Source organism: Amphiura filiformis, chromosome 5 (assembly GCF_039555335.1).
Source record: "Amphiura filiformis chromosome 5, Afil_fr2py, whole genome shotgun sequence".
Taxonomy (NCBI): Eukaryota; Metazoa; Echinodermata; class Ophiuroidea; order Amphilepidida; family Amphiuridae; genus Amphiura; species Amphiura filiformis.
Window position 1 is genome coordinate 46,575,106 of NC_092632.1, and position 24,105 is coordinate 46,599,210.

The following is a 24,105-nucleotide window of genomic DNA, read 5'->3' on the forward strand; positions in this document are numbered from 1 at the left end:
AGCGTTACTGTTTTGTTTCCGAGGGTGTTAAATACGGGATCATGTCATGATGTTTGCAGCAATTTGCAAGTCACGTGCAGAGGCAGAACAAATCACGAAACAGTATTGGATTGGAATTCGAAAAGGTTACGCAAACGAAACCGACGGTGACTTAAATCGAACAAAACATGCAAGCATATTGTTGAAAACAAAGATATAGCGTTTGGTAGTTGACATGAACCATGGATATTGCTATTAGAACTGATTCCCGTGGCAACTCATGCATTAAATGTGGTAAGAGGCTGTGCAATAATTATTGAGCTCCCGGTGTAATCTTTTCGAACAGCGTGCCAAATGTCAAAGATCCTTCGCTTCCCCTCTCTTTGTACAATCATGTCCAATTAATGGGAACCCAATTTGCAAGCCCTAATAAGAACGTAGGGAGCAGCACATGCCAAAATCGCTGAACAGGTACCTCAAAATTGTGGCTCATTCAACCTTTGAGTTTGAACACCCCCACCCCCCATCCCCCGAGTAAGTTTGGTCCGTGGAAAGGGCAGGGCGTAGCGAGTAGCTAGCCTGACTGGACGAAATCGTGTTAGTTTACTCAATGGAATATTTTTTCATGCCTCTTTGTCCTCTTTTTCTATTGTCTCTCTCCTCCAGCTCCTCTTCTCGTGTCCCCTTTCCTCTTCATCTTTTACATTTTATCCTTATTTGCTTGCTTGTTCGGGTTGGCTACACTACTGGGAAAGAGTGCTCCAAACCCCCCCTTTTTGGTTATGTTTTTTAAATTTTAAAGTTGCAGTAAATTGTATAGATTTGAATTTAGCGCGAAGATAATGGAGGGTCTTACATGCCACAATGCCTGTGTAATAACCATTGATAACTGTAATCAGTTGTTATTACACAGACATTTTCGCCTGCAAAACCCGTCATTATTTTCAGGCTAAATTAAAATAAATACAATTTACTGCAACTTTTGTATAAAAACACCATCGTTTTTTCTATGGTAAATTATTATGAATACGAATATTATGAATACGATGATTAATTTTAAATATTGGGGCGTAATTATAATGAGTGCGTTCCTTTTTGTGAAGGCTTTAGTTTATTTGTCGCAATTAAAATAAGCTGGTGCATTAATTGGTCAGTACATTTTTATAAAATTTATTTAGAAAATAGATCCAGTCACCCAACATACATAAATATACTTTTCTGTTTCTTGCTTGTTCAAAAACTTTCATGATTTATAAACACATAAATAAATCATGGTTAAAGCAAAACTCTGGACAATCTCTTTACTTTCTATTCAATATGCTCAGTTTAGAATTTTTATTATTATTGGTTTTTAACTAGAAACAAATATCTATGAAGTTGATAAAAATACAAAAATTAGTTCTAAATATGTATTTATATCTAGTGTTTAAAGATTAATGAAAAAAAAACCAAGATTTATTTTGTTAAGTTGTCAATATTCGAAAAAAATTATATATACTTTTTATAACAACAATTTAGCTGTTATGAGGCCCAAAAGTTTCCTTGATTATAGGGTTAAGACCATCTGTCATATATATCTCATTCATACACATTTTATCACACGAATATATACATACATGTACATCTACAGGCTGAGTCAAAAAGAAGTAAACTCATTTTGAGGGGCTGTAACTAGAGATCTGCTAAGGAATCTGCTATAAATGAAAATATAATTATTTATTTATTTATTATTTATTTATTTGGCTTCATACACTGGTTACAATATCAAATAACAAAATTAAATAAAAGATGGATAAATATATTGCACAAAGTAAAAGTATAAAAGACATATATATATACATGTGAATAAAACGCATCACGGATCCAGCACATGTAGGAGAGATACCAGTGTAGAGGATTGGGATGAACAGGTGCATATCACCTCTAAGACCATCCCACCTCAAGATCAAAAATTTAATTAAGACACCCTACAAATAGCACAGCTGCATACGGAAACCCACGTACAAATGTCAGCCGGCCGAAAACTTAACTCAAAATGAGAATGCAAAAAATTAACCACATTGCTTTTAAAAACAGAAAAAGATGAAGAGGACCTAACACTAAGGGGAAGCTGATTCCAAATTGGCACAATGCGGTTAAAAAAACTGGACTTAAAAGCTTCCGTTTTGCAGAAGGGATCCTAATTGGAAAGAGCAAACTCTAGTCGTCTAAATAAAAATCCATTTCAATTTCGACGAATCAGCAAAGTGCTAACAGGATTTATTGTTGAAATAACAACTTTTGCTTTTAATTAATATTCAACAAACAGGATGTAACTCCATGATGGTACTGTAAATGGTAGGGATACCAATTCAAGTCTTTACGAACGATCCGGCAGAAGCTTGATTGGGGAATGTTGGGTAAAGGATTGCGTCTTGAGCTGATCTTTGGGTCTTGCTGTAACGCAAGTCTAACTCCAGCAATGTTCACTTGTGAGATAGCAGTTCGTGGTCTGCCTGAAGCTTCCGGCTGTCTGTTCCTTAGTGTCCCATGCACATTGAACTTGTTCACATTATATAATGTTCGCTTACATGGAATCCAATTAGATGTAGGAAATTGGACACGAAAAAGACACTGAACTTCAGTGGGACTCTTAGTTCCATGATAGTTCGTCGATGAGAAACGTGCGCTCCCGTGCGGTAAATTGTGGTGCCATGTTGTCATTTGGCCCGTTTCATTATAATGTAGTGCAATGAGGTAAAATTCATATTGACAAAAACCTTTAACATGAGGGAATTATTGATCGAAACCACACATGCCACGTAACTTTATTTGCATTTGAATATCGCGCCTTACCAATCAAATAATAGGTACTTGGGAAGTGAATCTGTGTGCAGCTACGAAAATGGGTGGTTGTATTCAAATGAGTATAACTTGAGTTTGTCGTAAGCAATTGCAACAATTCTTTTTTTATTCAAACATATAGAATTTGCTCTGTCCAATGATATTTTTATTTTTCTCAGATTCCTTACAGATCTCTAGGTACAGCCCCTCAAACATGAGTTTACTTCTTTTGGACTCAGCCTGTACATCTACTTTACCTGAATATATAAAAGCCTGATAATTAATCGCCAATCATTGTTTTATTTGCAAAGACGAGAAGCAAAGAAGAAACAAATTAATACTATAATTACAGGTAGCAACAAATATTGGATATTAATACTGATTCACAACATAATATTATTCTTTAAAAAGTATTTACAAAAAATACGAACATGACGAAGCATACATGATATTAAAAAACAAATCAGAGCTGTAAATACATTTTGCGAAAGCAACACGGTTCAAATATTAATGTAGAGCAATTCTATACCAGCAACAATAAAAGTTACGATGAATGGAACGCGATAAAAGATCATTATAATATGCTCAGTTATTGCAAGAGCTCCAACATTGTGACGTGTATATAAAATTTGCACCATACCATTCTCTCCTACAAAATGCCATTATATTGTCATAACAAAAGTTTCATTCAGGTCGGAAGGGACAAAATGCCTGCTGGTTGAGAAGTTGGCATATACATTTTTGTATAATCATTTCGTATATTATATCAGGAATTCTGACATCTACACATTTACTACGGTATTACTTGCGGTAGTCAGCTGCCTCTAACTTATGCCTGTTTGTTCGGTTACAGGTTCAGAATTAGAACCGTGCTTTGGTATTACGTTGGCAGTGCCTTAAAAATCGAAACAGAAAAACCTGTTCAAAGTCACAGGTCATATTCGTCATCCTAATCTCTCACCTGCATTTAAACAGCCAATAGCACAATATGGATCGGTACTGTTGTGCCATTGACTGGTTAGCATGGTTAGAACAGGTAAAAGATTAGGATGACGAATATATATTTTCGGTTTTTCTCTTTCTGATTTATTTGAATGGTTCTTTTGTATCTGTTTCATTTGCCTCCCTCGTCAATATCGTTTTAACTTTTCATCAAATCAATGACCGTCATCTCTTATTCTAACATGGTCATTGTCATTCCGTCCATCTTAGTAATCAGCGTATCGTTGTCTTCAGTATAACTCTCACCCGTGACACGAGTATCACTAGATACTGCCGTAGCTCCAGTGAATGCTGGCTTCTTGATGTGTTTCACCTTGGGTTGAGATGGTGGTTCAGAAAAGCATCTGACAAAGATGATTTTGCGTACATCTCTTTGAGCGTAACAGAAGAGAATGAATATCAAAACTCCTTGGAAAGAGTTGCAAATACAGAAAAGTAGCTGGAAGGCAAATCGTGCTTCTTCGATAGCAAGGAATCCAAATACCCATGTTATGCCGAGAAGTATGGACACAGCGAACGCGTTCAGCAGACGTTGTGAAATCTCTCTTACTCCGGTTTTCCTGAAAAACTGCTCATCGACAGCTTCACATTCAACATTTTCAAGATCGGACTTCTCAACATAGGCCCTGGAGCCCAGAAGCTTTCTTGCAACCAAACCGAAGGTGATTATATTGTGTAAGATGACCAGCCCGATGGGAAGAAGAAGACCAAAAAACAGACCGTAATCAGGTGCTACGAAACAACTGCAAAGATAACGAGAAAAAGAAGAATTAAACATAGTTATGGAATACCTGTCAAGATCGGACCTTTTTGACTTTTAATATTTAATATGGCACCAGTCAGTGCGCAATAGTAAAGCAAATTATAGGCGATAGGAAATTTGCAGTTTGAGAAAGAGATTTAACCACCCTATCATAAACTTGTAGTTCATCATGTTATAACAAAACATACTTGTAAAATTATTTGATGATAGAAATCAACCCGAACGGTCACTCAATTTTATAAAATTATCAATAACTAAAGAATGTCTTTATTAAATTATTGACCATAAATTTGCTTGAAATATTATTCATTTAAAACAATCGTGGAACTTACTATGAAGGAGCTATGTAATTGCGTTGTTTTATAGCTAGTACCACACCGACTGGTATCAAACCAATACCTGTCAAATAATCGAAATGTATTCGGTTTATCATAATAATATAGAGAGATAAAGGTGCAAGAGAGATAAAGGTGGAAGAGGAATAAGGACATAATCATGAGGCAGAGGAGGGACTATGGTATGGTTTGTAAAGCTGGGTCATATATTGTTTAAAAGGAACTAGTTAATTCATGGGAAATGGTATTGTATGACGTACAAATCATGATGTTGTTAAGGTGGCTGTGTACTCTCAGACATGCATGTAGTAAAAGTGCAATAACTTTGTAATTATTCGCGCAAGACATATAAAAGTATACATTTTTATAAAGGCAAGACATCAATAAATCTTAATATAAATACAGATTTGGGGTAAAAACAACAATTATGAAGAGAATCACAAAAAAGTGAGTTTTTGGCAATATTTGTTAGGTACATCATAACAAAAAACACTCTTTCCAAAATATTTTATTTTGTTTTTAGCTCAATCTTGAGGCTCCATTCCAAAAACGGTTTTTTATTTTTTGATATTGGCCTTAGTTTTTGAGATATTGACCATATAAGGCATCAAATTGAACTTTTTAAAATTCACAAACGCCTATTTGCACAAAATGATGCCTAAAATCGGAAATAGACCAAAATATAAAAAATGAGAAAACCGTTTCTTGAGTCGATCATGCTTTTTACGATGATCATATTTGCTTACCTATAGATGCTGTATTTATTGAGTTATCGTGTACCTAAATCGTCATTTTACCGAGAAAATGAACATTGAAATAATGGCCGTTAAAGTTTAAAGTGGTCACATTTTGCCCTTTCATCGAATCTCACAAGAGAATGCGGCAGTTTTCGTTTTTCTACCTTATATTATGTGAACATCGGGTAAATCCACAGCCCGTTGAGAAGTTTGAGCGAAATCCATTCATAACTTGATATTCAAATCGAGGAAAAGAACTTGAAAAACCCACATTTTATCAGCTAAAACGGAGCCATTTGACCACTTGAAATTAGTGTTTCCAAAGGATGCGCCACGCATGCAGATAAGCGTCGCGTATGCGTAGCGTATCTGTGCGTTAACAAATTGCGCGATACGCAGCGCGATGCGTTGTTGCGCGCGTGTCACCCCGCTGATACAACAAAGATTTTTCTCTTTAAAATTGCAAACACGAATGAAATAGTGAGATAAAATCCATAAAATAGCGCAGTTGGAGTTTATAAATCTGGATTTTCTTTCCTTGTATTTATAAAAAACATAACAAAGTAACAAATATCAAAAAAGCTCAATTTTGCGAAAGAAACAACGTCTTGAGTACACAGCCGCGTTAACGTGTGTGGGTGTCTGTCTAGGTATGGGAGGGCCGGGCTTGTGCATACTTAATGGCTGGGCAGATCAGTGAATCAATCGACCCCAAGGTGATACAAGCAACAAAATTAACACATACCCTTACTGTGGTTCACTTAATAGAAACGTTGTTCAATTGAAAATTGTGCAATCCCAGAATTTCAAGGCCAAAGTTTATAAAGTGGTCACAATTCAAAATTACTCTAATATCCATAATTCAAAAATATTCATAAAATCATTTATATCATCAATTCAAGCATCTTACCCCAAGCAAATGAACTAGCTTTAATCAGAAACCTCCTTCCCACTCTGTCTGATTCAGTAACCAAGGTGATATACATATGGCGAGCCTCAACCCCCATCCATAGTACTGTAGTCAAGACGAAGTAGTGCAGAAGTGCTGCTACAATGATGCACCCTATCTCGGAACCGGTGCTGTCAATACCGAGTAAGAAGGCAAAGTATAAACCCAGCATTGAGATGCAGAATTGGATGAGAATCTTGCGTTGGAGACTGATGCGAAGTCCTCTGTAAAAGTGATTTAGTTAAACGTCGTCATACTAGCTTTGATCATAGATCTCCTTCACTATCTATGCTTTGATCGAACAGAGTTTTTTTTTCAATTCCGAAAATAAGACGTAACTACAGGAGACATAACAAGCACAGTGAGTAAAGGTGCGATATATATTGATGAAAGGTTTACGCTTTGTTTTTGATGATTCAGGTTTCAACGAGTCCAAAAACGGGCAATTGTTGAGGGTAGGTTCAATTTTTTCCAAAAGTAATCGAAAAGGTACACATTGTTTAAAAGTCCAGCAACTCCTCCTTCCTCCCCCTATAACACCCACACACCTCATACCCCGTCGCCTTCTCAACACACACACTAATAATCCTACGTACGGGCCCGCTAAATTGATCGGTAAGGTGATGCATGATGCAGTCATGTCTACAGTAGAATTCATCTCGACCTTTGCAGGACTTAACCCCATTAAAAGCTATTAAACCAAGATAACACTCATTGAAACAGCTCAACTGATTAAATCGGATCTTCTTTTCATGTGCGATATCGCAATAAAGCTGGTATTCATAGCTTCAGTTGGGTAACCGATTATAAAGGAAACGAAAGGAAACAATGTTATGTGTGGCTTTGTTCACGAAATCAGACAATGTCGTGCTTTTTGTAAACCAGCATTCTTGAAAATGAGCAACATAATGATTTTTGACTTAACACGGTTTAGAAATAATTTCTTCATATTTTTGGTGTTATCTGTCGTTTACATGTCCTTCCTAAAACACAAAAGTACGACCCTCTCCAAACACCTAAATTAGCTAAAAATTTAGGACATGTCACAAAACTTTATTTTCTAGAACCTATTTAGAATAATTTAAATGTAGCTTTTACCGGTTTTTTGTGGCATCCTTCAGAAGTGAGCGGTCCGATACCAATATTTTCGGTCAAATCTCCATTCAAATAACACGGGGAGTTGGCTAGCTATGCCTTGCCCTCACTCATATTTTACAAAAGTACGACCATTTCTGAACATCTAACCTAGCTGTAATTTTAGGTCATGTTAGAGAAATATATTTGCTAGAAGTTTTGGAGAATAAATAAAATATTGGCTGGTTATTTTTCACACAGTGATGTTAACTAGGCAAGTGTCCATTCTCCCAACATACATCATTTGTAGGGGTCACGCGTCAATGGTGAGAGCACTGTGTATTGTGTATAGGAAAACGGACAGTAACTGCAGTATGGTAGCAGCGGAGAGAAAGATGACTATATACGCTCGTACATGATATAGATCAATAATAAAGGAAGGAAACACTTGAAACTTGGAAAATCGTCAAGAGTATTGAATTTCCTAGATATTGTTTATAATAATAATTTATACACTTGCCTGCAACAAAGGAATATCATCAATGTCAAAAACAGTCCAAATATTGAGAAAGCACAGCCCACTTTGCTGATGATGTCCAAAACAAAATTAAAAGTCCCTGGTTCCGAACCATGTTGACCTGAGAAATCCTATAGCAAAACAAAATAACAATGGTTATAACAATTATTATAGGAGTATTTCGTGATCCTATCATCCTCTTTTTATGACATTTTTCAGTAAATATCCACGAAAAAAGCTTTCCCAAAATTTCAGTTGATTCCGATTTTGCGTTTGCGAGTTATGCATGGTTATGTGTATTACACTGTTCCATAGACAATGTGTTTTAATTTCGTTCTGGTATACCAGAACGAAATTAAATTTCACGATATCTTTGCTAAAATTAATCTGCAAGAAATATTTTGTAAATAAACATTATGTAGCCAGAGGTTTCCAGTGATATAAAAATCTCACCTTTTTTTCGAGAAAAGTGGGGGGATGATGCTGTGGATCACGAAATGCCCTTTTAAAGTTCATAATAATTATGATAATATATAATATGATATAGTTTTGGGCTCTACACATGCAGGACCTCTTTTACTGATTCAGTAAAAAAGATCACATGATTTAAACATGCGAGTGTCTCGGCACTTTCTGTGGCATTTCTGCCATAGGTTCCACACAAAATATTTATGTGGGCGAAAGACACCTGCTCAACAATAGCGCCTGTCAATTTCAGATTCAAATTCAAATGGAAGAGCCTTTCAGTGAACCTGTAAAATATAACCTGCTCATGAGAATGGGGTCATTGCAAGTTTTGCTGATGTGCAAGCAGGTTTCTAACGATCATGGGAATATGGATACCCCTTGCCACGTACATCTGAAAGTTATAGTCGTAGCTTGTGATCATGGGAATATGGATATTGGTAGCTTGTGATCATGGGAATATGGATACCCCTTGCCACGTACATCTGAAAGTTATAGTCGTAGCTTGTGAATCACTATAATCGTGATAATTGGCTGGTTGTGTAGAAATCTGTGTACCTACCACAAGCACTGTAGTGGCAGGTTGTTATTCCTGAGTCTAATAATCGAGGGGCTGATTACAAGGCCGGGTACTTACCACAATAGCTCACAAGCAGTCACCAAAAATTTGTAAGATGGTTGCAAGGCGGGTAATTTTTCTGACTCGAATATTATTGAGTGGTTATAAGGTCGTGTACTTACCAGAAGCACTGCAAAGTTTGTAAGATGGTTGCAATGGCAGGATGACTAATAATTGAGGGGCTGATTAAAAGGCTGTGCAACGTTTGTGTGATGGTTGCAGTTGCATACTACTTTTCCTGACTCTATATTAAATAAGGGACTGGTTATAATTCTGTGTACTTACAACAAGCACAGCGAAGTTTGTAAGATGGTTACAATGGCAGGTTATTTTTCCTGACTCAGCACTCATCAGTTCACATCCGTATTCTGCCCAATCACCGATTCCATCACTCTTGCTGAAGTCCCAAGACACACATTTGAACTGGTTGAACATTGTTTCATTAACCTGAAAGAACAGTAATTATAATAGTGAACTTTCTGTCTTGTCATGAGATGTACACTCGTAGTACACAAAAATACAACAGCTGATAATCAAGGTATAAGGGTATTTTGTATGTGCCTAGATAGGAAAATGCATTGTGTTTTTAATTTGGTGCCCATTATTCCTACTTCTAGACTGAGACGGTCCCCCAGTTTTAACTTGTGTCCCCAGTAGGAATGTGAGAACCACACACCCACGTACAAAACAAACAGGCACACCTACAGACCCACAACCTAGCCCCCACCCCCGCCTCCACCCATACGCCACACGTAAAACTGTTTGATCTCCCCCCTTCTATGCTCTATGTCACTTACCTGCGTAGATGTTATCTGTATAATAACCGGTTTCTTCAGGTTTGCAACATCTTTACCAAGAACAACAGCTGAGATAATTGGACCAACAACCATGGAAGAGGTTTTTCTTTAAGCATTTGTGATGGGAACAATTTGTCGTCGTTGTATGCAATGAAACTAACTTTAGTATCTATTATGCAAACAGAAAATAATACGATTGATGTAGTGTAGTTAACGCTTTGTCTACATGCGAAGAATCGCATTACATTGTGAAATTATTAAACCCGTATTAAACCCTTCTATATAGGTCTATAGAAGAATTCAATAAAAGAAATGCCTGCATTTCTAGGTTTGCTTTTTGAAAACTACTGGAAATCCACTTGCTAATGTTACTTGGAAAACCCTTGAAAATGCAAAAAAAACGTAGTTAATCGGATTAACTAGCATATAGCAATAGATGAATACAATTTCGACTATACCGCCCTGCACTACAACGTTCACGCGGTACCATAAATGTCAAAGAAAGACTGATCACTGGCACATGTATGATAAGTATCTTTGAAAAGAGCGGTATTGTATTCAATCTATGTTTGCTGACATACACAGGTGATTAGTGCAATCTGCTTGTAGTTCAGGGCGGTCATTTTAAAAATTGTATTCATCTATTGCTATGGTACTATTGGTAGTTAATTCGATTATGACGTCACTTCTACGGCGTATACCGAGACTGCTAGCTGGATTATGTATTATAGTCTAATGCTTTGTTTCGCTCACCATTTGTATTCTCATTTTCAAACAGTGCGTCATTTGGTAATTGAATAGAACTTCCGATGAGTTGATCGTCTGACTGCATATCTGGATCAAAACTTTGATCGCTATTTTCTCCAAATCCTTCATCAGTTTGACCAATTACAAACCCGACACCACCTTGTGCCTTATTAACAGCAACACCCTCAACAGCAATATTGGGCTTAACAGAGCTAAACTTTCCATACATTTCTATGGTATATTCTACTTGCATCTCTACCGATTTGAGTATTTCAGACAATGCGTTTGCAGAGTCTCTTTGTGATACATTGGCAGAAATAATAGAGTTGACAGTTTTGATGGCACTCTCAGTAACCTATTTAAAAAAAGTAAGCAATAAAAATTTCATTAGTGGCCTAAACAATCGATCAAAGTAAACTTTTTGTCGCATAATTTTTGCGATGGCTTTTAATATGTGTGGGAAATCGTGTGTAAAAGTATAAAAAGATCATTAGTAAAACCCAGCGAAACTAGAAAACTGAAAACTGTGTTACCGATGATACTTTTAAAGGATCTTGATATTTCATGAAGAATCGATAGAGCCACCGTTGTACAAGTATAGACTTTTGTGGTTCAGTTTCATGAAACAAGTTCATCATAAATTATAGGGGTGAGTTTGTACGGCGTGGGCGTACTTAATGTGCAATAGTATAATCGAGCATCAAATCATAACATATTATACAAGACCTACCACTGGTGACGGGGAACCAACATTAACGATGTTACTGAAAACTTCCTGAACATATTGAACATCAATATTCTCCGAATCTTCGATGGTGTTGGCGAGGGCATCTGCAATCTCTGCTACATTGTCTTCAGTCACTTGTATCTATTAAAGATATAAATATACAGTGTGTGGTTTATGATACCATATGATACCAGACTGACATACTGACATGGAGCACTTGTTATAAATATCAAATTGCAGGTTAAGTAAACCGTCTCTTGGTAAAAGCAATCTGATTATGTATTCATATCACACTTATAATGTCACACGCAGCTAATAACTACTCAGAAAGAAGAAAGAACAGTTTACCAACCCAAAGTGTTAGAATTAAACAAGAAAACAAATAAACACAAATCCCCGACCGGTACACAACCCAACTTGAAAAAAGGAAGGGAATGTTCCGGCATATAAATCGAACCCACGACCTTCCGATCTCTAGACGGACGCTCTATCCATTAGGCTACCAGCTCCCACTGATAAACGGTGGTTAAAACGTTGGGTCTAATGTAAGCAGTCGTGGTATAGGCCTACAATACACACAAACAAGTAGTACGCAAATACACAAGCGAAGGAGATCATTACTGATGCTTAATCGTTTCCCCAGTATAATATAAAGCTATATAAGTAGGTAATGGGGCTACCAGCACCCACTGATAAAGGTTGGTTAAAACTGGGTCTAATGTAAGCAGTAATGTGGTATACAATACACACAAACAAGTATTACACAAATAAACAAGTGATGTAGATCATTACTGATGCTTAATCGTTTCCCCAGTATAATAATAGTAATGAAGGTAATAGGGCTACGCATCCTTAACAAGAACAAATAAACACAATCATGACAATGGGGAATGATAGCTCGCTACAAGAGAAAACTGAATTTAATTAATAAGAAAGAAAGATCAGTTTACCAACCCTAATAACTACTCCTTAGCTTTGATACGCTGGTAGTTTGAGGCTGGAAAAGAAAGACCGACGATGGCATTTTGTTTAAAATGTAATTTAAACCTGTTTTCACGTTGCGATCCTGCTTTAAATTTCTGTAACCTCATATGGGAATGTGATAATACAGCACAATTTATAAATTATATTTCAAGTGCTAACGAAAAACAAGGCGTGACCCAAAGCGACGATGATCAAATATGAAAACAATGGGAAACATTATGCTAGCTATATATCCCGGGTATAGCACCGTGACATTCTTGCCTGAGATCAAATAACATATTAAAGCTCACCTTTGCTAGATCTTCGATTCCACAACCTATTAAGACCGGATCCTTCCACACTCCTTCTTTCGTGCATTTTCTAGAAGCAGTACCGCGGTTTTCTGTTTAGGGATAGAGAAAGTGATGAAAAAGTGACATGGAAATAGAACCGTCACATGATTGATTTTTTAGTAGAAAGGTAGCAATGAAAAACGGGTTAAAATTCAAAATAAAGTTGAATATTTTTATGTACATCTCACTGTTTACGTACGTCTGTCTGTGCCAGGTTGACATCTTTCCTCAGACTCGACTGTCATTCCGGCCAGTGTTGTAGGCCATGATAACATGCCAATGTCAGTATTTGTGACATCTGCTAAGCATCTTGCTATATCTGTATATTAAAAGTTAAAATCAGTTGAAAGAAGGAAACAATGTAGATCATTATTTCATTGCCTATAGCCTTTATACATGAGCTTATTTCAAAACCGTGTTTGATAAGTCCACAACCACATGTTTCTCAAATTTACTTGCGTGATACAATCACAACTTTGACAAGTTTGACATTGGCAAAAATAAGTTGTACCATCAGCAACCCATTATTTAAACAATTAAAAGATTTTTTGGTCAAAACCAATTTGAAGAAAACTTACTAGTTTTTATTACTGACAGTTTCGTTTTTTCCACTGACTTTATCAATGCTTGGTGTTGTTGTGATGGTGTGATATGTCAATCCCGGTAGCGATGTTAGTCTTGCTAGCAGTCTACATAGCGTTCCCAGAGGCGGGGTTTACACTGTAGGGGGCTGTAAGTGCTGTTCTAACCATTCCATGAACATGTTTGCTGTCAGGGGATTGACCGGTGAACCCATCGCTGCACCAAATTTTTATTTATAAATGGTGCCCCGGTGGTTGTCAGAACAAACTTCATTAAAACCATAATGTCTTTACCTCTAAAAGCGTGCGTTTTTTTTTCAGATACGGACCTTTTTCGAGTCTGTCACGGATTATGGCAAGGTATTCGTCGATAGGCACATAGAATAGAGACGAGGGGGTATACAATCTAAGTCACGTGTATGATCCTCTTTTGAAGACTGCTAGTAAGACTAACATCGCTACCGGAAGTGACATAACTTCCCGCCAGTCATCAGCTGTTACATCATCACAACAACACCAATAATTAAATAACAGGATTTGATAAAATAAGTGGCTCACTGAGTTCACTGACGAAACTGTCAGTTTTCTTCAACTTGGTTTTGACAAAAGAAATAATCTCTTAATTCGTTAATTACCAAACCTGATGAATTTGTTTCAAACAAAGCCATTATTTACCATATTGTTCTCATTTGGAAACCAAAGGCCTCACACAGTATTGTTACTGTGCATCCATCCACTGTTTGCTTTGTAATTATAATACCACCCATAGTGGGTAGGAGAACATGAAAACTAATATGAGATACTGTATTTGGATCACATATTAAGTATCATGTGAGAGTATACTCTTGTACTCCAGAAGACACGATCACATATTAAATGTGCGACACTATGGAATATAAAAACTAGTAATTTGAGATAAAATAAGATTTTTAACGGAATAAATCTAAATAATGTGATTATGCAGTTTATTCCGTTAAATATTTACCCATAATTTCCCTCATTCTTCAGGCCCTGCCCTCTATCGGGTGCTAATTTAAAGTTTAAGCTTGATTGCTATTGTTTCTTTGTAAGCCTGCGGCGCAACCTTGAACAATATTGTCTCTTTGTAAGCCTGCGGCGCAACCTTGAACAATATTGTCCTTGAGATAACGCCCCGTAGCCACCCCCAGCCAGCCCCATACCTCATTTCAATTTTTAACATACCCATATCCTTCTTTTTATATTCCATAGTGTCGCACATTTAATATGTGATCCTGTCTTCTGGAGTACAAGAGTATACTCACATGATACTTAATATGTGATCCTAATACAGTATCTCATATTAGTTTTCATGTTCTCCTACCCACTATGGGTGATAATACCTATAGTAGGGATGATCATCAAAATTTCATGTTACCCCTATTGCTACAAAAGATTGTTTGGACAGAACTCATCAGCAGAAGTATTTTGGTGGTTAAATAGTCAAAATCGGTCAAAAACTTTTCGAATTATGAATTTTCAAAGTTTCCCATTCTGACCGGTCATTGGAACGAAATAAAATGACAGTCCAAAAATAATGTAGCAATGGGAGCAAAGCATATATTTACCTTTTTATATTTCTTTATTTTAATATATATGCAAACATGAAACAAGCATATTGTGAAAGTATCAAAGGGTTTCTTATGAAATGGCACTTTACTAGTCAATAGCATAAATTATTTCTTCAAATCATGCTTTTAGAAAACTTTTGCCCAAAATCATCCAAAATGGCCGAAATGGCACAAAATCAAAAGTCCAGGTGAACTTTTTTATCACAACCAAAAGTTTCAATGTTATTGGGTTTAATATGCATCAAATTGTAAAATAAAACCTAAGAGTTTTCGGGGAAAAAATCACCAAAATCCATACTAAGCTGTAAAAATTTCATCAATTTATATCATATTGCGTATGTTTCAAGCTGCATAATATTTTACAACTAACATTATAATAAAGTCTGCACAAAAAGTAACTCAGCTGTTATAAATACGCATATAGCTTCAGAACTAATCATTGTTTTCACAATATTGCAAAATAGAATGAAGGATGATTTATTTATGCGGATTTTGATAGCTCATTTGTCCAATTTTGTTCAATATTAACAACACAGCAGTGTTTTGAAAGAAATATGCCCGAATCTAAAAGTTGCAGCTATTTGTATTGATTTGAAGATAATGGTGGATTTTACGTGCCACAATGCTGCGTAATAACCATTGATCGGTATAAACTGCAACTTTTAAATTCGGGTATTTTTCTTTAAAAGCACTATTGTGTTGTTAATATTGAACAACATTTGACAAATGAGGTATCAAAATACGCGTAAATAAATTACCCTTCTTTCTATGTTAAAATATTGTGAAAACAATTATTAGTTCTGAAGCTATAGGCGTATTTATAACAGTTGAGTTACTTTTTGTGCAGACTTTATATAAAATATTCAGTATTTTCATTGTAATTCAAATGCTAAGGGTGTAGAATTCGGCAACCTTGTCTGCGAAAATCATTAAATTCCAAAAAAATCAAACTGGCAAATTTAAACTGTGACTGAATTGCATAAATATACATGATATGTATATTAAGCCTGAATAAAATATTAAAATCCAATTTTATAGTGTTTATACAGTGCAACATAGCATAAATGCCCTAAATTTAAAAGCCGATATAATTCATGAACAATATACACTACACATAAAAAAATACTACTACAAGGGATTTTCAACATATGAATCCAAACAATCAAGTACCAACATGCACAGCTTTGTCCTTATATCTCTTTTGGGTTTTTAACAAAATGTTATCAAACCTCTACTATGATTGGCAGCTGCATAATGATAATGCCCAGCCATTCAGCAAATGGCTAATAACTGACCTTGATAGGCTTGAATGAACACAGTCATCTGCTACCAAACCATCACACTCTAGGACCTGGTCACTCCATAATGCTACAGGGACCACAGTACTTTAACAATGGAGTGATAGACTCATTATTGGTTAGGCACGTATTTTAAAAGTACAGCTCCTTTGCGCGTACAGCAGCAAGTCAGTGTAGATGGTATAAATATAAGAAAAAGTTTAGGGTTGGGATTCGGTGAAAATACATCAAATGAGCAAGAAACTTCACATTTATGTTCAGAAAGGTGTCTATTTAACATGACTCGAAAGGCGTATGGAAATTCCAAAGGGAAGCTGGTGATTTAATTTGTAACTCGAGATCTACTTGTCCAACATTTTAGCCTTTGTACAGAGGCTACTGGCAATTAATTTGTACAGAGGCTACTGGCAATTAAGCGCACTGTGGCGATGGACCAACTTTGACTCACACTTACAGGAAAACCAAATAAATTATGTTGCTGTAATTTGCAGGATAGTTGGCATGGATAGATGTTTGCAGGATTGGCATTAACATCCCCAATTTTTACATAAAAAGTATGAAAAATAAAAGAATGAGCACAATTTAGAAATGTCTGTGCAAGCATTGCACAGTTGAGCTCCCTGCATGTCTATGGGAGTGTTCTAAATCAAGTTGATGGTTCATTTGTCATCCCTACATATAGCATCCCAACCCATTGCAATATCGCACAGGTAAATCAGAAACATGTGAACTTAACACGGTTTGGAAATAAGCTCTTCATATAATCTGTAAAATGTTTTTATTCAGAGTTTTATTTTAAGCAGTTAGCGTAACTTGTTTTGGTAAACTTCATCGAAAAAGTGAAACAGATAATGTCCACACTTCAACCCCATAGCGCTTTGCAAAAAAGAGTACATTTGATATGATTCACTGAATTTGGTAATCAGTGGCTAAATGGCTTCGCACACAGATGATTAATAAACACATCTTGAAAAAAAACAGGACGTTGCCGAGAATCACAACATTCAGAGAATATTATTGTTCAGTACGTGCATATCCAGGGCAGTAGTAACCTGTAGCCGTGGGCGAACCCATCCAACTCGCCTTAAGGATACCCTAGATTTTACTATTTTCTGTCCACAAATTTGATGCATGTAGCCCCTTTAAAATGACCTATTTCTGGAAATAAATATCAAAGGAAAAAAATCACACTGCGTCTTAAAGGTAGGAATAAAGGTCTAAAGTTATAAAATTACGGGCCCTGGAAGAAACCTGCCTCCAGTCCAAAATCAAAACCATAAAGGGGTAAATTATAAAAGAAAATATCCAAAATATGTCTCATCTTGTGAAACTAATTTAAACGAATCTTAATACAAAACAAAAACACTACTTTCTTCAACATGTCTAAGGAAAGTATACGTGTTTCACAAAATATACCACTTATATATTCTGAATTAGAATAGTAGTATAGCTATATATGGTCATGTTGAACACTTTAGTTTGATTCCGTGAAATCAAACCGCACGAATATCCTCTCGGATCTCTCATGCAAGTGTGCATACATTATTATGCAACATAGAATCCGAACTTAGATCCATGTCTCGGTTATCCAAATTAAGAAACCGAATACTACTCATATCTCTCAAAACTTAGTAGTATTACTTCAGACATGAATATAAAATTGTCTTTATTAAAATAAACCATCCAAATATTTAAGGCTCTAAATTAAGCCTATTTTGTTTCGAAATCCTTCAAAACTTTCAAATTCTTTCCAAATTTCCAAAATAATCTTCTACTCAACCAATTGAACACTTCACTGTCTTTTAGTAAAATGTCTGCGTCAGCAGACTAAAAATTGTACATTAACACTAAAAACAGCAAGGCCGCAGGGCCGGCAGCCCCGAGGCCGGCGACTCCCATACGTCGACTAAACACTCCAAGTGAGTTTGTTTTATATACATTTTTGTAGCCCCGCTAGAAAGATCGGTAAACCGCTAAAGCCCTAATACAATCTGTTGTCTCTAGAGCTTTTTCAAAATTCCCACTCATAACGGTAATCAACTTGATTCTATCCAATTTAGGACAAGCTAAAAACCGTTGCTAGAAAGCATACAGCTAGCAAGACGTGTTTTGCCAGCTGTATGCAGGCTGTTAAGCAATGAAAACGTTTCTGGAATCTTTTCCTTCGTCAGTTGCACTGTTTATGTAGGTCTAGATTTTTCTTATGACCCATGCTTAGAATTCAACATAAATAAATTCGACATGTCGAATCTATGTACCTTTTCTGTACATTAATAAAAGACCAATTATAACAGTACAAATATCCATCTCGGATCTCTCGTACGTGCGAAAGCTATTGTAAGCTCATAATATTTATATACGACTACCATCTCTGGTCTTTCGTACCATATTAATAAAAAGCCTACATGCATAAAACGTGGCCTATAAACACTTTAGTTTGATTCCGTAGGATCAAACCGCACGAATATCCTCTCGGATCTCTCATGCGAGTGTGCATACATTAATATACAACATAGAATCCGAACTTGGATCCATGTCTCGGTTATCTAAATTAAGATAACCGGTGGGCTCTTATTGAGTACAAAAACCATTTCTGGACTTTTGTTCGATTTTGATGGATGACAACATCCAATCTTGTTGAATTCATTTTAACTGAAGCTCGAATTAAAGCTTTCTTTATTTCAAAAAATCACATTCCAACTGAAACTAAAATCAAGCCCATGTTCCTTCAATGAAGTCAGAATGTGATGTGCCTTATTTTAGAAATCGTTTTATTCTTATTCATTTTGGGAAGCTTACTATCAACAGATTTTGCTAAAATTTTGTGATACGCGTTGCTAACACATTGGAGAAATATTCTTGATATGTAAAATTTCTGACTTCATGAACTTGGTGATTTTCAGTGCGCCACGCCTATTAAATAAACGAACTTGTTAAAATGCTTCTATTTTCAATGTTGAGCTATATTTTGTATTTTTAACTAGCAACATTATTTCTCTGAAACCTAAGCCATAGGTAAAAAGTTTCCACAACCAAACTGCATGTTGCAAAAAATTACATTTCTCGTCACCTATACCACCAGAGTAGGTAGTTTGTCATAAGCTTCACTTTTGTGATTTTGGTACTTATTTTACCTTTGTTTGTCCAATCTAAATTGTATTCACCATTTATCCATCATATGTTCAAAATGAATGCTTTAATTTGACCTCATCCAAGTGACAGAGATGGCGAGTTCCTGACATAAAGCCAGGTTCTCGTGATCACGAGATCGTGTTTTAAAAATCACGAGATCTTGACTCATGAACTCATGCGGGAGATCCTGAGTTCGTGATTGTAAGGGCTGGGTTATGAACGTTTGCACATTTTTTGTTGGACATGAGAGCACATCAGACATATCGAATTACATTCTGAATACGAAAAATGTCCTTCTGATATCAAATAATTTTGATATTTACTTAAAGTGTATGTAGCTGGGAGAAAATAATGTGTATCTTCAATATGAAATGTCAAAATGTTCAAATGATCGTCGGCTTTTCCTCCCAGCTAGATACACTTTACAAGTACATATCATTGGATTTAACAAATTCAAAGTATATACCTCTGGAAAAGACAACCGTTACTACATGTAATAGTTTCACGGCATAACCCTCACTTACGATCATTGGGTATACCGATCATCAGACCAGAGAAGATGACAAAAGAGGAGGTCGCTCGCTACCCACAGCAAATAAATAATGTGTGCATCCGCCTATTGATGGAAGCAACGATCTAATCCGATTGATCAACTAATACGATAAGTGGCTTTGCGAGTCACGACTGTCTAGCTCTAAACGGCGCATGCCCGGATATCAATTTGTTACGTCAGTTGACCGCGAAATATAATTTCTGTATTGTTTGGCATGACCGGCTGCTAAGTTTGACCCGATATCCCTGTAAAAAAGACCCTCATTTTGGATCCAAATAGCATTTTTGGACACATTTGGACACAAAACGGGAGTATATGGAGTAACTGACACGAGTTTGAATTACTGATTACACTAGTTTTAAGTTTCCGTAAACTGCCGCAAATATTCAAATGGTTATCATTTAAATTTCTTTTCCTTTGACCTTATATTAATTTTACTGGAAAATTAATTATGCTTGACTTTCCATAACTTAACAAAACTTTTGATTTTTTAATGGGAGTTGCGAGGATGTATTACATAGTGACGGATGTTAAACTTCGCCAGAAAAAAAGTTTTTGAGTTAGACGCGATCAAAGAGTACGCCGATTTGTGATCAACCATAGCAGAACACTGTCAAGTAAAATCCTCCAAAAGTTGCTGTATTAAAAAAAATAGTATCTAAAGTATCTTGAAACATTTATCACATGAAGAATTATTCGGTATTAAATCAGTAAAATGATTACAAAGTTATACGTCAGTATGTAAAAACGTGAAAACGTTGCACCCTAACATCCGTCACACATCCGTCACTATATCTTGCGCCAGATTCGCGCGCGCTAATCTGGTCTCTCGTGTTGATCTATGGACATCCGTCACACATCCGTCACTATGTCTTGCGCATAAAAGTCGGATCAAGGAAGGACTTCGAAGCATCCGTCGGTTCTTTACGCTTATTATTAAACGCTTTTTTCGTGATAAAACCGACTCGTCACGAGTGCCCACGACATACATGGCATATTGTATTTGAGTATTTACTCCTAATCTTACTAGTACTCACTCTCATGATATAGCTAATCACACAGGCTGTAACGTCTTTTTACAAAACGCCAATGATTGTATTCAGTTTTTACCAATTTACACTGTATTATCTGTAAATTTGGAGCCGTAAACGCCTCTGAACATATTTTGATCATCTTTCAATAACCTACTCATTAAAAAGGATCATATTTTCATAGTGATGTTATTATCTATAGGCCTTCAGATAATAACATCACTGCTCTTCTCCGTCTGACTTATTAGCTCAGTTGGTAGAGCATCGGTCCGGTGATCCGAAGGTCACAGGTTCAAATCCTGGATAGTCAGTGAATTTTTTTCACTGGCTGTCATTTATGTATGTGTTGACATGTGTTAAAAACCTTTCTCATATTTAATTTACCACATAGATTAAACTTTATTTCTCCGTGTCTAATTAATTATGCAAACTTCAGCTTCAAATCTTGGTAATATTATACTACTCACTATTTAAAATACATTGGCCAATTTTCATAAAAATGACAAAAATCAACATACGTCACTATGTAATACACCCGACGAATATAATGCTTTTTCACTCGTTTAAAAATCATGATCACAGTTGAACATAGAAGTTAAGTCCTGCATGAATTGTTTTAGTTTCACTGCCCTGACCTTATAACCCACTGAGTAAAGACAGAGATACAGACAGAAAGTTCCGATACAGACAGAAAGCTCCTCGTTAGTATTATGATACGTAGGCTTACCTATTACGGAAATAGTGAAAGAACATTCCTGATACTCTCTGCCAATTTTGAACGTCAATATAACTGTGGTGACACCTATTGAAAAAAAACTACCACTTGCATAATTGTAGGACAACAGTTGACCGTTTGGTTGAATGTTTGGTATTGTCGCAGTCCAAAAAACGTTAGTGCCTCCTCTGCCAGCATCAGCTGCAACGTCGATGTCAGAGAGACCAACAGCTAGCATAACTGTATGCAGACAAACAAGAAAAAAAGCACAATTATAAAGACTAATCCGAAATCATATTTTGATACCCCTTGTACTCAAATGTTCCTCAGATACGGGACAGGTTGACATCTTAGAATTTCACTCGTATCGTATCGTATTTTATTTGTAAATTTGTATCAGGGGAAACTAGTATACAGAGTGGTCCAATACCAACTTTACCCAGTTTCGAAGGTTAATATCTCAAAGTTTTAAAGTTTGTTTGATTCTGTGTTTGCAAATTCTTCAAGACCATCTCTAAGAGCATTTGGTGAAAAAAATGAACGAAAAACAATTAAAATTAAAATTAAAAAATTAAATTAAAACGTGGCGCCATTTTTAAGTCAAAGGGTCAAAATTAAGTTTTATGTACGCGATGTTACGCAGCCACGTTGGAATAATTTTTAACATTGAATTCCTAAACGGGACGTTATATACGTAGAAATTGACTTGTTAGTAGTACTGCATATAACTCTCTCCTAAATTCATCCATATTCCATGCACAGTAAGTTAAGTTGAGTTTCTTTATTCTTGCAAGATGAGTTTGTAAAAATCAATTTTGATTTACGCAAAAAGTACTCCACTGATGACATATCCCACAGGCTTACATGTGGACAAACCCTTTGACTTAAAACTGGCGCCACATTTGTAATTCACATTGTTTTACGGTCATTTTTTACCAAATACTCCTATAAAGATTGTCTTTCATAATATGCAACAGCAATTTGAGACAGACATTTAAATTGTGAGTAATCAACCTTTGAAATTGGGTAAAGTTGTTTTTGACCACCATGTATATATTACTCATGGGCAATTCCACGGTAACTCGTGCTACACTTTTCTTTTTGGCGTCCTTTTACATACTTTATGTTTAGGATTTTAAACTCACTTGATTGGAATCTTTATTCTTTTGTATTTTAATACCCAAGTTACCCAACATTGAAGGCTAGATACTCATAGTATTGCTAATTGAGGACATCAACTTTTGTACGTATGGGACAGCTGTAAAATCAGTAACTCGTGCTACGAACAGAGGACATGCTAAATAATCACTCACTTTAATCATAGACCATTTAAATTTGTTTGATATTAACAGTCCTCGAAGTAAACTTTCTAAATCTAATGAGATATACTTACAGTGTATGTTACTGGGATGAAAAGCCGACGATCAATTGAAAATTTTAACCTTTCATATTGAAGATATATATTTTTTTCATAGAAAGACTTATTTTTTGGGGTGTTTGGGGGAACCCATATCTTCAATACAAAAGGTCAAGAATTTCCCAAATGCAACAACTGTTGAACATGTTTGATATAACACTTTCAATTAGTACAGTTCCTTCTTTGATTATGGCATTTTAACGACTGCTACAATAAAAGAACAAATGGGGGCCATTGAGTGGACTTAGAACTTAGCAGGTAAAATGTGGATAAATCGGGCAACAAACTGCAAAAATTAAGGTCAAGATAAGGTGTGATATTTTTCCAAAGACCTTTCATTATACTTTTAAAATGAACAAGAAGTTCGGATCCGTAATGGTAAAACGCAGGGAATAATATAGACAAAGTATTTTTTTTAATTACTTACTTTGCTCACAAGTGTGAAGGCCGCCTTGAGTCTGCCTTACAGACAATCGGTGGTTAATACCCAAGGCATGGTTTCCATGTTTTACTCCACTTCCAAGCTGAAGAATACCATTCCAAACAGTCAAAGCCAATAAGTAGTTAACCAAAACAACCTTTAAAACCATATTTTTATCTATCAATTTCAAAAGACAAAACGTAAATTAACATCTCGAATGTAAGTTCATATCATACGTGTTGGTGATAAACAATTTCTAAAAGTTTAAACTGACTTTCAGCACAAAATTTCAACTAACCTTGAATTTTCGATGTGTGACACACATCCTCATCAGGAGAAGCCCTAAGATGTTGTGATGGATTTGCCCTTTTGTTGATCATTGACGACTTTTGGTTCAATGAGGGCGTTGTATAAGGTTGGAAATCGACAGAACTAAATCGCGATCAAGGACTGGAATTGCCAACCTTATACAACGCCCTCATTCGACCAAAAGTCACCAATAGGCAACAAAAGGGAAA

At 36.0% G+C, this 24,105-nt stretch overlaps 1 protein-coding gene across 1 annotated transcript; it reads right to left on the reverse strand.

Moving 5' to 3' along the window:
• Positions 1–1,189: 1,189 nt before the first annotated feature.
• LOC140151680 (adhesion G-protein coupled receptor G4-like) lies at positions 1,190–23,756 on the reverse strand. The gene is made up of 12 exons (XM_072174016.1): positions 23,594–23,756; positions 21,762–21,989; positions 13,050–13,169; positions 12,809–12,900; positions 11,538–11,675; positions 10,814–11,162; positions 10,102–10,229; positions 9,549–9,710; positions 8,183–8,310; positions 6,550–6,812; positions 4,900–4,966; positions 1,190–4,547 (listed from the first exon to the last, which is right to left on the reverse strand). Exons 1-12 carry the CDS (start codon positions 23,754–23,756, stop codon positions 3,977–3,979), a joined length of 2,409 nt encoding a protein of 802 aa, XP_072030117.1. The 3' UTR covers positions 1,190–3,976.
• Positions 23,757–24,105: the final 349 nt, after the last annotated feature.

Excerpts from the sequence above, each read along its gene's own strand:
- LOC140151680 (XM_072174016.1), bottom strand. The coding sequence starts at position 23,756 with ATGGTTTTAAAGGTTGTTTTGGTTAACTACTTATTGGCTTTGACTGTT. Across the intron at positions 12,901-13,049 it reads TCAACCTGGCACAGACAGAC|AAAACCGCGGTACTGCTTCT; the intron begins GTACGTAAACAG and ends ATCCCTAAACAG. Across the intron at positions 8,311-9,548 it reads CAAACTTCGCTGTGCTTGTT|GATTTCTCAGGTCAACATGG; the intron begins GTAAGTACACAG and ends GTTTTGCTATAG.